Below are 15,355 nucleotides of genomic sequence, written 5' to 3'. Positions count from 1 at the left end.
GTGAGCTTACAAAATGTTTGATTTTGCAAAACATACGCAGTGTTTGTTTTTTAATCAAAAAAAGTGTCCAATTATTTTTTCCTTGATTTTCTCCCCAATTTATAATGTCCATTTATGTTCCCTCACTGCAGCAATTCCCCACACAGGAGAAACAAAGGTGCAGGTGGTGTCTTCCAAACCCATGACCAAGCAAATTTCCTCTTTTACACTCAGGAACTCAAGGGAGGCAAGGGATGTCAATGAGCTAATGGTGTCTGGAGGACAAAGGCCAGCCCTGAGCTCGCCAGGCGCCTGGCCAGTAGGGTCCGCTATAGCAGGGGTAGGCAACCCTGGTCCTGGAGTGCAGGTTTTGTAGATATCTCTTAATCATTAATTGCTAAATACCTGGAACACAATTAACCAATTAAGCCAATCATTGAATCAATTAGGGCTTGGGGCACTCCAGGACCAGGGTTGCCTACCTCTGGGCTATATCATGATGAGGAGAAACAAACCCTGCCAGTTTTGCCTCCCTAACACGCAGGTGCACCAGCGAAGACCCTCAATTTCGCAAAGCCAGGGCACGAACCTGCACTCACCTGACTGTATGACTCGCCTTACACACCACGTGGCCATGCTTTTAATTGGTATTATTATTTATTTCTTAGCAGACATCCTTATCCAAGGCGACTTACAAAGTATCACCTTACAAAGTAGGTGAGCCACTCGGGAAAACCCCATATAACCAATATTTTGGACGAGTTAAATTTGTCTAAATTCAGACTCGGAGTGGAAGCAACACATATCCAGGACCTTTTTTTCCCCCTAGACCTATTTAGTGGTCTGCAGTTTTGAAAGATAGAATTAAGAATAGACTAGATGCATATAGATCAGAGGCATACAGACAAGGATACACAAAATAAGTTTCCAATAAATAAAGTATAAACTTAAAATAGTCATCTCCCTGTCCTCATAACAAAGCATTTCACAGTATAATATTTTGATGCATTGAAAATGTGTAATGTTGATGTTGTTGCATGGCTATTACATGGTGCATTAAAAACCCCTATTTACTGTATGCACTTACCCTGCTAGCAATGTTGATAGAGACAAAGCTACAGCATGAAGAGCTGATTAAGAAATTGTTGATGGTTGCACTGTCAATACAGGAGTAGCGGATTACCCCTTTGAAAAACAGGTTAAACTACCAGTGCAAGTTTGTCAAATATGTATTGTGATAATGTTTAGGTGTATTTCAAATGTTACGTTTGCATGTGTTACAGGTTGCATAATGTAAATGCAGACTTGCGTTTACGTTTCTAATTGGCCAAATCTCTCTGAGACGTCATCTTGGAAGGCATTGTAAAGGTCTCCAAGTGACTCAGTATACCGTATGCATGCAGTAGTCACCTTTGAAACACCATCACATGTGTTTTGTTTCTTTCTAAAAACAAATATAAAAAAATGGTCCAAGCACAACCATCTCTGTCATCCCATGGTAAAATGTTGTAATTACTGTAGCTATCTTACAAGGAATTCAACTCTAAATAATATTCACACCTGTAGATCAATTTATTCTGGCCATGAGAACTCCTGTCCACCCAGTTCAATGTTAAAATGATCATATAAAATATTACAGTCCAGTCCAGTTTGTTTCAGAAACACATGAAGCAACATCGGTAGAAGGAAAATTATTTCACTTTGGAACTCACTTCCTGGTTCTGTAAGTAATGCTAAGTCAATTCATATTTTTAAATCTAAGATCATAACTTTTGTTTGTTTGCGTTACTAGCGAACAGCACAGAATTCATTTTGGCTTGTTGTGTTTTTGCAAAGCACCCTGGGATTCTTGTGCACAAAGGACGCTATATAAATGAGATTTGTATGGAATGGTATGGTATAATATAAATATGTATTTTTACACTTCTCTTTTGGAGGCTACTAAGAACGCCGTTTTAAGGCAAGGGTGTCACAAATTCAGTGCTTACAGAGATGTCAAAACCTTTACTCCAAAGAGAAATACAATTGTTAATTTTACAAAACTGCAGTAGTAACAAACTTAGAAGGGGTATATTTGCCTGAACCAAAGCTCTTTGTTACAGTGCATTTGTTTTCCTTTATGGCATCTGGATTTCAGTGTAAGTGCTTCGTGATCGAGAGCCCTTTTTGTGCTGTACATACGAGTTCAGTTCTGGTAACATAAACACATACCAGAGCATTTTTAAATACTACCTTACTACACATACTGCTGGGTTCAAAATGTAATGGCCTCATATTGTATTAATGAAAAATGTGTGACTTAGTTTACATTTTATAATTTAAATGAACCCAGGTTGTCTGGTAAAACATCCTATGAGGTGTGGTTTTATGTTGCAACTTGTTTGGTTCGCCCAGTTAAGATTCTGCATTCGAGGCTAGCTGCCAATTTAGTAAAGTTTTTCAAAACTCTCAGTAACTATAAACAAACAGGCTGTCTTTGTTTTATAGCATATTTTACAAGTTTGATTGATTTATCTATATTACAATAATACATACCGGTATAACAAAGCAATCCACATGAGAATATGCTAAAGGTCTCTGCAAATGTACAGTACTTTTTCAACATGCTAATGTAATATCTAACATCACATGTACATTTCCATGTTTATACTATGTGACATACAGCAGAGATAGGGCTCATTCTCTTCACATGCCTTTTTTGTCAGTCCTCTTGTTCCTCCGAATCCACCGATACGTTCTTATTAATTTTCCCCACGCCCACCTTCTGCTTTACTCCACCCCCCGTGTTGTGTATATGCATTGTTGACAGTACGACTGCCTTCTCTCGCGAGTTTTACACTCTGCTTGGAACCCACCCCCGGTGAAGCCGGCCACTGTCTGTATATAGCAGCGTGGATTCCTTCCTTGCTTGTGTAGGAGGAGTCGCTGTGTGTACTGTGTTAGCATCTCAGCAAGGCGAAAAACTGAGACGGGGCAGCACGCTTTGTAACCCTCACACTGGGGGGATTGGATGAAACGGGGAAAACATTTTACTTTGGCGTGTAAGCTGCTGCAAGAACTTAATGGTCTTTTCATTAAATACACGTTGTTCATTTTTAACTGACATTTGGAAGTCTAGTTTTTCTGCTAATATTGGAAGAACAAAAATATCGACGGAGCTGTAACGGGCACCCAGCGCCAGCAAGCTAGGTCGCTCAGCCAGGAAGGAGGTGTGTGGCAGATTGTACTTTTAATTATTTAAACTCATTGAAGAGATAGATTATTGTTTACAGTGCTGTCGTGCACGCGAAAGAAAGAGTGTATCAAAATATTGTTAAGAATTATTAACTGGTGGTGCCATGTCCGCGCCATCATCAAACACATCCCAGGGTCTAGCCGTGGATTTGGCTCTCAAGCCCATCGGCCAAACCCACAGCCAGAGCCGCTTTCAGGTCGATCTGGTGGCGGAGGCAGCCGGAGCTGCGTCTGGTGGCGATCCCTCTCAGAGTACCAAACCGACGACAGCATCACCAGATGCAACCGGGGACAAACCTGCTTCAGACAGTAGCAAGCAAGCTTCATCACAGCATCCACCCGGGGGCGAGGAAGCCAAAGGCAGATTCAGGGTTGTCAACTTTGTGGACCCATCTGGCGCCGAGAGCCCTCCAGAACTCAACGCTGTGAACACCGAAGGTTTCCAGAATGGGGATACGGTTATGAGCGAAGGGAGCCTACACTCCTCCACTGGAGGCCACCATCATTATTACTATGACACCCATACCAATACCTACTACCTGAGGACTTTTGGTCACAACACTATCGACGCGGTACCTAGGATCGACTTTTACAGGCAGACGGCCGCGCCACTTGGGGAGAAGCTGCTGAGACCCAGCCTGGCAGAGTTGCACGATGAGCTGGATAAGGTAAGCTTGTCTTTTTTTGTAACAATACACACCGCGCATGCGACACATACATGCATTCTACCGAAGGAATATACCGAATAATGACATGTAACTCCTGGTAGTGACTGACTTTTAAGTAGGATGCTGAACCGCTGGTGTGTTTCGTAATGCTTAAACAAAAACTACATTATAAAATCAGAAATTGTAATAGATCTGAAAGTGTTTCAACTTTTGCATTCATCGTAGCCTATTAGTACTTTTTGGTATTCGCTGTATATTATTATTATTATTATTATTATTATTATTATTATTATTATTATATTATAGTATAATGCCAGAAAGCCTGATCTCTGGGTTAATGAGTTCTTCTGCCTTAAACTATACACTGTGATACAGCAATTTAAAGGTTGGGAGACACCCTAAATTGAGATTCTGTACATCTGAAAATGTATCAAGGTTTGTACACTAGAGTCCTACTGTTAGGGAATAGAATATTCTCATTTGCTCAGCAGGTCTGCTTGAGGCATACACTGCTGTCAGTGGAAGTACAGTTCTGCTTTATATCATCTCAGTCCAGACTCTGGCCTCCTTCATATTTTATATTAGTAAGTCAATGCCTGTATTCACTGGATGTCAAGCTCTATTGCATATGTATTGTGTATTTATATCAGGTTTTCCATACAAGTATCTGTGTAACATTTAGAAAGATGTGAGATCTGTTCGAGCCTCATAGTTAAAAAAGGAAATTTCCTCTGGTACTGTAGCTGACCTGTTATAGCTTAGACATATTGGTTGATGGACAGGTCTAGCTTTTATCCACTATCCCAATTAATTGTTCAAACCAATTGCAACCTTCTTTCTGGTCCTCTGTTTGGAAGAAAGATGCCCAGTGTTAAACTCTAGACAACGCCTGCATGTGTGCACAGAATATACTTACTAAATAATGTAATATTCAGAGCTATCCGCTGTGCACTAGTTTATCCATGAGACAGTTGTCAGTGGCAGGATGCTGACACCTCTAGAATTGCAGCCTAAGTGATAGGCGCTGTACATATGGCTAGATAAATACAAACATGAATTACGGTTCAGTTCATTCTCAGTGAAACAGTTGTATACAGTAAGTGAAAGAGGTTGCATATTTAGTGTCTTCACCATCATTTTTTGGTTTTCTAACACAAATTTGTGCCTATTCTGAATCATATGAGCTAGTAGTTAGATATTTGGTGTGAAGGGTGGAAGTTTAAATCACACAGTGTTTTACCCAGTCTCAAGCTTCAGTCTAATCAGGAATGTGCCATGATGTTGTGATCATTTTCTTCTGCATGCCCAGCCACTAGTGAAGAGATTGTTCATTTGGTCAACACACTGGTACCTAAGTAGAGGCTGTTGAATCTTGCAAACACATGTGGAGCAATTAACTGCTAGGCGCCAACGTTTGGAATTTATTGTGAAATGACTGAAGGTCAGTTACTTCTCCAAAACAACCGAATTATTTGTTTTCAGGGATTACTTGTTACACTTTGCACCACAGGATATGGTCAGGGATTCTGAGACCACTGTTGATGTCGGTTACTTAAATAGATGTCAAATCACAACCACAAAACCTTGCTTATGGAGCAAAGTAAGTCTTTAGCCATTTTTAAATTAAAAAGAGAGAAAAACATGTTTAAATGTGACATTCTTTGACCAAACAGATCATTTCATACATTCAAACCAATAAAGAGGTTGTTCAACCCTTTCAAATGACAAGGTACAGTGTCGGGCCTGCTGTACTACAAGAGCAGCAGTTGGTGACTTGCTAAACCCACTTGTAGAGGTAGTTGCTTACTGTTTTATGTTGAACACTGTAGCTACATGCAGCTGTTGTTTATAAGAGGTTTAGTCTAGTTTCTGAAGTTGTCTATAGACAATAGAAGAAAAACAAGGCTTGGCAAATTCACCTGTCTATGGAATTGTTTTGCCCCAACAGAAACCTAACCTATTGGTGTCTAAGCGGTTATTAGCAGATAGAGTATAGCCTCGTTTCTGAAGATGTGAGGGTTAAATATATTAGGGCTTCTGATTTTTGGTTTTTAACAATAAACACACAAACCCCCCCAGAAAAATATGCCTGTGACCATAAGGATTTAATTGCAGAAGACAGCAAATTAAAGAAGGTACAATTGAAGTGTTACTATACATATTGTGACAGAAAAAAACAAAAGTAACCGAATACAATAATTTCATACAGTATATAAAAAGCGAAAGCCCCGAAAAAAAAAACGAGTTACATAAAACTTGAAAATAGCTAAAAATAAGCACCGAAAAAATAAAATCAATAAAAAACGGAAAACAGAAGCCCTAAATATAATATGCATAATCGAGGTACCACACATGCAGTACACCTGTCCATGGAACTTGAGTCAACCTGTTTTGTGCCAGACAAGTTCAGACAAACCGCATATGTCTGTTGGGAAAATCTCTCTGATCCAGTCTCAGCTGAATATTGCTTAAAATAATAAGGATGGAGCGATGATTGAGTATCCTAATTTCAAAACCCGGGCGTTGTCACAGGAGAAATGAATTGAAAGGAATATGTACACGAACAGGTGCTAAGCTACTTCACCTGCTGTAGTGTATTCTGAGACAACTTGCATGTACTGTAGCCCACTTCTAAATACCAAGTTTAGTCATTGTTTCATTTTGAAAATGGTGGCAACAGATTTGTCAGTCTTCATCAGCAGGTAGGCCTACTGCTTAGAATATATATACAAAACCTGTTTGTTTTTTTGATGAAGTATAGTCACTGCCTACTGTATAGCTAGCAATGCAGAACAGCTTCATTAAAATGTGTCTAAAGCTGTTGTTATCCTGATACCTGTATGTTGCAACACCAGTGTACTGTATAGCTTTTAAACTAGAATGTGTGCCAGATGGACCCTCAGAAAAAAATACATTTAAATGGTTTAAAGGATAACATTCATGGTTATTTACTAGGGACTAGAGACCCAATATTGACCAATCAGGTAGAAGGAAATCTCCAATCCATTTTTTAATTTCCTATAACAATCTTAATTTTTGCTCTCTGGGAGGATGCAGCAATAGGTATTGATTTGAGTTTTGCAGGAAGATGAGTTAAATGTAAGTCATTGTTATCTTCTGTGCAGATATGTTTTAGAAAAAATAAATACATAAATAACTTATTGGAGAAATCTGTTAGTCTTTTTTTTTTTTAGCATGCCTGGTAAAATGCAGTGTTGTTTGAAAGACTTTGCAGAATGACTTTCAATGTTAGTAAAACGTAAGACATAGATAAAGGCTTTTTTTCGAACATTTTATAGCATCAAAGCCAAGACACAGATAAGTGGGAGGTGTTTTCAAAACTGTTATATTTATTATTATTATTATTATTATTATTATTATTATTATTATTATTATAATAAATATAATATTTATTTACTTGTATTCATTTAATTTACAATGTTTAAAAAAAGTAGAATGCAGTATTTGGTACTGAATTACATTGATTACCCCCCCCCCCCCCCCCCAAATATGCCCTGGTCATATAAATCACATGAACACAGTTCTGATTTCAGATGCAGCTTTGAGTAACTGAGCCCCTCATTAATCCATTTTGAATACTAATAGGGCATTGTTTAGAGGAGGCACTTTCATTTCTTTCAAACAGTGGTTTGTTTTGAAAGTCCTGTCTGGTACTGACAGTGCTGTACTATTTCACTGGAAGCACAAGTAGAAAGTGCTCGGAGGATGGAGGTCAGTGTGATAGTGAATCCTGCAATGCATATTTAATAAAGGGGCCCTCTCTTTCTCTAATCAAAGAGCTGCAGTGTATTGTTGTGTGCTGGACAGTTTACAGCTATGGCCAAAAGGTTTGCATCACCCTATAGAATTAACAAATTTAGCTTCGTAGTCGAATGAAACCTGCTGAATAATGTTACGTTAATGTATTGAATTACATACCGCTTTGTAGCTTTCCATATACTTTTTTTTTTTTTTTTTTTTTTAAATGGTCTCAATCCTAAAATTCTAAGTGATGCAAAACTTTTGGCTGTAGCTGTACATTGAGTGACTAAATACACTGAAAACTCTGCAACGGGGGTCAGCTCAGGTCTTTTTTTTTCTTCTTGGAACAACCATTCAATGTGGGCCCTCAAAGTGGTTCTTCTATTAAAATATATATATATATATATATATATATATATATATATATATATATTTTTTTTTTTTTTTTGTAGCTTTCCATATATTTTTTTAAGAAAGTTGTTCTCGCTGTATTTTGCAGCTCATAGGGTTACATTAATGTGTAACAAAATCATAAACTACTTTTACATTTTCTATGGATTTGTTTAGACTTTCTGACAAATGTATTGTATTTGCTGTTACAGTTTGTTTTGGAAGGGTATAGTGACTTCTGCTGAGAGACTCTAATGGGCTCTGGGGTTTCACAGTGATGTCAGTGGAAATCAATACACACCAGAGTCAGGTGGGCCTCTCTGTCTGTGAGTGGTTGCAATCTGGTTTTCAGTCATTAATCTATTATGGGGCAGTTTGTAAGATAACAGTGAAAGTACAGATTATTAGACAAGGAATAATACTGTACCTCATTTTAATTTGAAATTGCTTTTAAATGGTATTGTAAAGCAGCTTTAAATCCATACACTGCATGCCTTGTATGTGTATAGGCACTGCATGCCTTGTATGTGTATAGGCACAGCATAGATGGTCTCCATGCAAGCTTCCCCCAGCACTGTCTGCTTAGACACCTTAATCCAATTCCGTACTACCTTTTGGTATTCGGTTTTCGGCCTATCCCATGAATACATTGACAGGCAGCATCTCTATAATATCTAGTGGGGATGTCCACAGAGGACCTGGTTGAACAACCAAACTCCTTTCACTTGCCATCTAATTTGAACTCGGATCCCAGCTGATTAACTTCATCTCATTTTCTGAAGAGAGCTTGTTGTTTGAAGGTACAGAGTGGACTTTTGAGTTCGCCTTTCGGAAGGAGCTCTGTTCATTTGCAGGGGAGGGGGAGTGAAGCTGCCACTCTTGAATCAATAAACCTGGCTGACTGGAGCTCAGCATCCTTCAACAACAAACGGAGACCTGGACAGTTCAGTAACATTGCTCCATTCCAGAGTCTGGCACTGTCCAGGTAAACTATAAGCAACTCTGACAGGTAACGTTATTAGTTTTGTTATCCTTTATGAACAATATTTTCCTAAAACTTCTCAGTGGAAGAGTACCTGACAAATAATTATGAGTTCAAGGTAGTTTTAGGTTTTAAAGTGTTTATTTTAAGAAAATAATGAGAAATCGTTTTCTAATACGATCGTGCCTGTCGATGAAGGCTGTACCACGGGGTAGTTGACTGTGACTGGAGTTATGTGTCCCAAGACGAAGGTTAGGGCGCTAGTGAAAGTCAAGGTATACCTCGTTTACCGCTCGCCATTAAAGGTTCTGAGAAGGTGGAGGACATTCAGGTTAACAGTTTACTGTAGCTGTTTTATACCTGTGAACTTCGACTGTATCTAGAGGTGTTCCTTTAAGTGCTGATACAGTCAAAACAACTCCATTTCTGATTCCTTGTTCATGTTGTGTATTGCTTTTACCAGTGTGGGAAAACAAGTCTTTGAATTACAGTACCTCATATACAGTGTAAACTACTATTTTACATGAACATGATAGCTACCTTGATTTTGCACCAGACCTGTCATACATCTGTAGACATTCAGGATTGCCCTTGGCTATAATCTGGTGATAGTCTTGATTTTAAGCTTTCTGGTACTGTGAGGTTGTATTACAATTATGAGAACAATTTGTATGCAGTGGTTCATGTTTCACTGATAACAGTGGCAGTGAAGTAACAAGATGCTTTTGACAAACCCCGTTTTGCCCTCCTGCATTATCGGCTGTGTTCAGCCTGCTGTGCAAGGCTTATTAAAGGGGCCATTTAATAGCTTATTTTCCAGGTACTGCAGTTCACTTCACAATGCACTTTTCATAGGAGGTCTATTTACTTATTTCTATGAAACCTGATTTTTTTAATGTAGGTCTAACAAGGTGGTGATACATACATGGGTCATCACTGAATAATACTGAGGCAGAAACAGAGCATTGGGTGTTGACACGCCACACAGGCGTGCAGATTTAATTACAACACAGGTGCTGCCACTAGGGTACCAGTAATGGTAGGCGTAGTGTCAGATTTCATAAAGAAAACAAAACAAAGCTAAAAATAATAGTTTGCCACACAAGGCGAGCGCTAGTCCCACTAAAAGGAACATCCCGCTCTAGGAACCTACTACACTACACAAACCCTCTCTATACTGTTTGGGATCAGCATCCCCTAAACTGATCTACTTCTGGGCTCCCGGAGTCCCGCTATCCTCACGGCGACTCCGGCCTCTTTAAACGGCCTTTTCAAACGGTCTCGGCTGGGCAATGGCTTCACGAGCACCGTCTTGCAGTGGAAGGGTTTCATGTAGTAGTTCTCTGCATGGAGTGGACACTATCCTTCTCGATGTCAACACAGCAAGCTTTTGCTCAGCGCCTGTCTGTATGGCTATGGCCGTTCAGGTGCTAGCTTTACTGTACAGATCTCTTCACCCCCACATTACAAATAATTATACCAGTCTTAATAATGCATTCTCGTGAACAAAGCATGATTAATGCCCTTGATTGAAATACTTTAATCTTAAAATCTTCATGAGTGTGTGTGTCTATTGTTATAAACACAGTGATTCTGTCTCATTCCGTCTTTGAAGAGATTTACCAATGTGGTTTCCTATTTCTGTATTTTGCATACCATATTGAGTGCATTGCATTGCTGGAGAACATTTTCACAGCTGTTCAAATAGGGCATTATATTCTTCTGTGTGCTTGTATTATTTTTGTAGCAAATCAATAGCCCTTAATTAAAAAGAAACTTATGAGCACTTTCAGTAATAAACTATTAATAGTTGTCTGTTTGAGTGTATATGGAATGGTACAAAAATAGTATGTCATCATACAAATGTATATGTTAATTCAGTGGTTTCATTTTGTCTTTTGTTGTGCATACTCATGATATTCATCATTCATGACATGATCATGAGGCTGCTGCAGTGTGTTGTGGTATAGAGAGTTCTCAAGTTGCATTTCTGTTTTCACCAGGAGCCAACTCCAAAAACCAGGCAAGCTCCTCTAGGCTGCTCTTTTAATTACAGTCTTTGTCTGACGTCTTTCGATCTTGGTGGTGTTACTATACCCGTCTCTGTTTGTTTTAACTCTGCTATTTTCAAATAAATATACATACATGCGTGCCCATTGGTTGAAATACTTTTAACCTCCCTCCTGCATTTTGATTAATTCATTGAATTTGAGCCCAAAGTTTTATATATTTGAACTACTGTTCGTTGTAACCTTATTTATCGTCTGCTATAGCACCCCAGCAGGGCAGCAGTGTGGAGTAGTGGTTAGTGCTCCGGACTCTTGACCGGAGGGTCATGGGTTCAATCCCCAGTGGGGGACACTGCTGTTGCACCCTTGAGCAAGGTACTTTACCTAGATTGTTCCAGTAAAAACCCAACTGCATAAATGGGTAATTGTATGTAAAAATAATGTGATATTATTTTTTTTTTTACACATTTCTTCTTTTTGTAATTATTTCATGCACACTACAGAATATATTTATTTTCTTGGCACTGGTATGTTTGTCATTTTAATAACGCCAGCTATTTTTGTTTGTATGTGGGGTGTACAGTATATGAATGTATTGTTTTTTCTCTTTCTAAACACTGACCGATAATACATTTTTTAAATCCCAAATTTATTCTGTAGTTGTTTTGTTAGGAATTACAATAGATAATGGAGATGATATGCAAATTAAGCATAGAGACAATGGTGCATGTAAATACAGAACACATCTGCAACAACAGTAGTTTGTTTATTTATTTATTTATGTTTTCTTATTTTTTTCCCCTATAATATTCCATTTTACACCCAGCAATGAATCTAGGATTGACACTTAAATCTCCTGCTACTGTAGCTGTGTGCTCCCTACCTGTATCTGAGCAGGAATCTGACAGACATGTGGCTGAATCGGAGAAGCGCATTAGAAAATGTAGGCTGGACTGTGTGTGGTCTTCCTTCCTGGTCTAAGTGCTACAGCAGTGCAAATAAATGCGCTGACACAGTAACAGAAAAGTTTAGACGTTTTCTGGGATGTACGATTTGACACAGCATACATCATTTGTACAGATTCGCAAACAAAACCCTCGAATGTTTTAAACATCAGTTTAGAATTATGTGAGTAATCGATAAACAAGTAAATAAATGAACTAACACATTTGTTGGTGCCTCTGCAGAGACTACTTCTTAATTTCTGTGCTACTGTATGTGTAACTAACTTTACTGAAAGAAAATGCACTAGGATACTTTTTAGGCTTGTGTCTGCATTGGGACATGTGGTCAGGTAGTTGCAAAGCTCCATGTTTAATTCTGCGTCCTGTCTACTATATTCAAATCTCTTTTTTCAACTGCTATAGTTATGATTATTTGCCATGTTTGGGTTTTTACACGTTACACATACTTTTTTCAGAGAAAAACACTAGTTTCCTGTTTGAACCCCAGTAAGGTAGAGAGCACAGGATGCAGCAACTAGTTGTGAATATGATAAGAAGTCAAGGGGTGTTGTGATACTTTTTACAATGCATACCCCTTTGTGGGGGGGATTGGTTTTGTTCTAGCTTCTATATGTAGAATAAAAACAAAATGAGTAAAGCTGACTGACTGTGTTTTCACAACAGTTTAAGATTTTACTGTAGCAGTAGGCCATGTGATCTTTGTTTCTGAACGCCTGCAGCATGTCATATTTTGGCTGTTTTTACAGTGAGGGTTGCTTCCTCTTTCGTTTTGGTTTCACTGAATGTTATGCTGTGATGACACAGGGGAAATTGCATAGTTAACATCTTTACTTGCACACGCTCCTTTAATAAAATGGGGATTTAACACTGAGGAGGCTATATTAACTTAGTCAAGTAGTGGATACTACAGTAAGTGTAATAAAGAGCATGTGCTGAAACTAAAGTAGATGAAATTGCAGAGAGGTTCATGGTTATTTACTTGGCCTGTGACCATTTAGGCTCTGTATTGTGAGAAGATCCCCTAAGCTAATGTGAACATTTTCTTTCTTGTTTTATGGCCGTATACAGTTCTATCTTGCTTGCTCGATACAGGTTAGACGGTTGTAACTCCCAAGTCTTACCAAGAATTTGAATTATGAGATTACTGTACATCTACAGGGCTGGCATTACAGAGAATCCTACAGTATACAGCAAGTAAAGTTTTGACTGCAAGATGAATGTGGTTTAGAGATAATGAGCTGCATTGAGCAGCATGGTACAGTGTGTTTCATGTATACATCATAAGCTTCTGCTTCAGGAAGAGTCTTCTCATGAACTCTGTATACACACTTGGGTATTGTAACAAGGGTAGGTTGTTTTGCTGAGGAGGTTTTGCTCAGGCTAGCACTGGCTTCTGTAACATTCGTGAAATTAATTATTTCCATCTCTCTGCATGCTTGTGTACATTTATAAATGACAGTGGTGCATTTATGAAATGTGTTTTTTCGCTTAATACTGCAACACACACACACATACACAATTGAGCGAAATGATATATTTTTTCCGCCCTATGAGAGGCAGTCATTTTTTATGTGCACATGTTTTATAAATCCAGCATGTGAAGGGGAGGAACGGTCAGGCAGTAATGACCAAAGAGACAGCTGGAATTTCTCTTGCTTGGTCCACCTCTGTGTGATAGGTGAGCAAAAATAGACACCTTACAACACACTGACTAAGGAGTAGAGGGGGAAATGCTTGTTGTTGTTACTTTCTGCAAAGTGTTGCTGTTAAAATGCACCAGGATACAGTTTTTATTCATGGAACCTATTAAGGTGAAAAGTAGTAAATTGCACTGCACTTCAGAAAGACTAAGCCTACTGTATTTATTCATACACACTAAGGCAGTTGTTTCCCTTTAGTTTAGAGGATCATTTCAGCATGTTCTCTTGTTCTGAAGATACATTAATAGTAGACAATACTAAATTTGACCTTCAGTTTACAGATATATATATATATATATATATATATATATATATATATATATATATATATATATATATATATATATACAGTGCCTTGCAAAAATATTCAGACCCCTGACCAATTCTCTCATATTACTGAATTACAAAGGGTACATTGAAATTTCGTTCTGTTTGATATTTTATTTTAAAACAATGAAACTCAAAATCAATTATTGTAAGGTGACATTGGTTTTATTTTGGGAAATTATTTTGAAGAAAAATAAAAAACTGGCTGGCATGATTTGATCTTAGGTGGGACTTTTACAAAGGCTTTTTTTCTGGAATCTGATGATACTGACAATAGTGCAGCCTGGAATATTATGGAGAGGTTGTTTTGTAGAGGTTGTGTTCGGTCATTACCCCAGAGTAATCTGGGAAACGCAATTCTTACTGAGAACTCTTCAGCCTTTTAAAACACTGTCTCAAGGGTCCTTGTTTATAGTAAACAAACACTTTAGTCTGAACAGCACAGTTGAAACTGTGTTTGGTGACTGACTTAACTAGTTCTAGATTGAACAAAAAGTTTTAAAATTGGCTCCACCATTTACCCTACAGTATGGTACAGCATCTGTAATCTACAAGTTGTACTTTGTAGAAAAATCAGCATTTTCATTATTATCATTTACCATTTTGGGTTCAGTTCCGGTATGTGTCTGAAGTGTGTGTGTGTGTGTGTGTGTGTGTGTGTGTGTGTGTGTGTGAAGCAGCTTGGTTCGTTTTTCGCAGGAGAGGTGACATGCTCCTGAGATGCACTAGAGCGCTAATAAAGTGACCCTGCATCAGCAGGTCATGAGAAACCATAAGATACACAGTACTGTATAACCACACACATATGACTACTGTATCTGTCTGGATTCAATGTGGTTTTGCAGTTTTCCCAAAATCTCCATAACCCAGGGATGTGCAATTTTTGAAAAAAAAACTTGATGTCCAAGGGACAAAATGCTAGAAAATCTACTTGTCCTTCTTAAAAATCTACTTGGCCCTCCCCATCGCACAAAACACACACAAAAAAGTAGAGTATAACTTGCAGGATTTTGGTTTTATTTAACAATGAATACAATCAATCAGTTGGTGATTATCAGGGGCGGATCTAGCCTTGTAGCTTGATGGGTTCACTAAATTCTTCAAAATACACAAAAGGTTCCCTGTGACCCCATGTCACCTCAACACATTTATAAGATACTTTAAGGAAATGTTCATTCAGTGCAGTTTGGAACACATTTTCTAGTAAATTTAAGTAACATACTAAGAGTACAACTGTAATAAACACTACTTGGGAGTTATTCAAATAAAAAAAAATAGCTTCTGCCTGTTTTGTTCCACTCTTTCTCTGTAAGCTGAGTCCATCTCCTGATGTACAGGT

At 38.3% G+C, this 15,355-nt stretch overlaps 1 protein-coding gene across 2 annotated transcripts in view; it reads left to right on the top strand.

The window, feature by feature from the left end:
• The first annotated feature begins 2,810 nt into the window (after nt 1–2,810).
• Nucleotides 2,811–15,355, top strand: part of LOC131698735 (solute carrier family 12 member 2-like) — a 75,450-nt gene continuing 62,905 nt past the window's right edge. For both annotated transcript variants that reach the window (XM_058992367.1, XM_058992361.1), the window contains exon 1: nt 2,811–3,881. In XM_058992367.1, coding sequence (XP_058848350.1) covers nt 3,318–3,881 — 564 coding nt within the window. In that variant the 5' untranslated portion in view covers nt 2,811–3,317. The remainder of the gene's footprint in view (nt 3,882–15,355) is intronic.

This window comes from Acipenser ruthenus, chromosome 2, assembly GCF_902713425.1.
Source record: "Acipenser ruthenus chromosome 2, fAciRut3.2 maternal haplotype, whole genome shotgun sequence".
Lineage (NCBI taxonomy): Eukaryota > Metazoa > Chordata > Actinopteri > Acipenseriformes > Acipenseridae > Acipenser > Acipenser ruthenus.
Note: the sequence above shows the minus strand (reverse complement) of the source record. Positions and strands in the feature narration are given on the sequence as shown.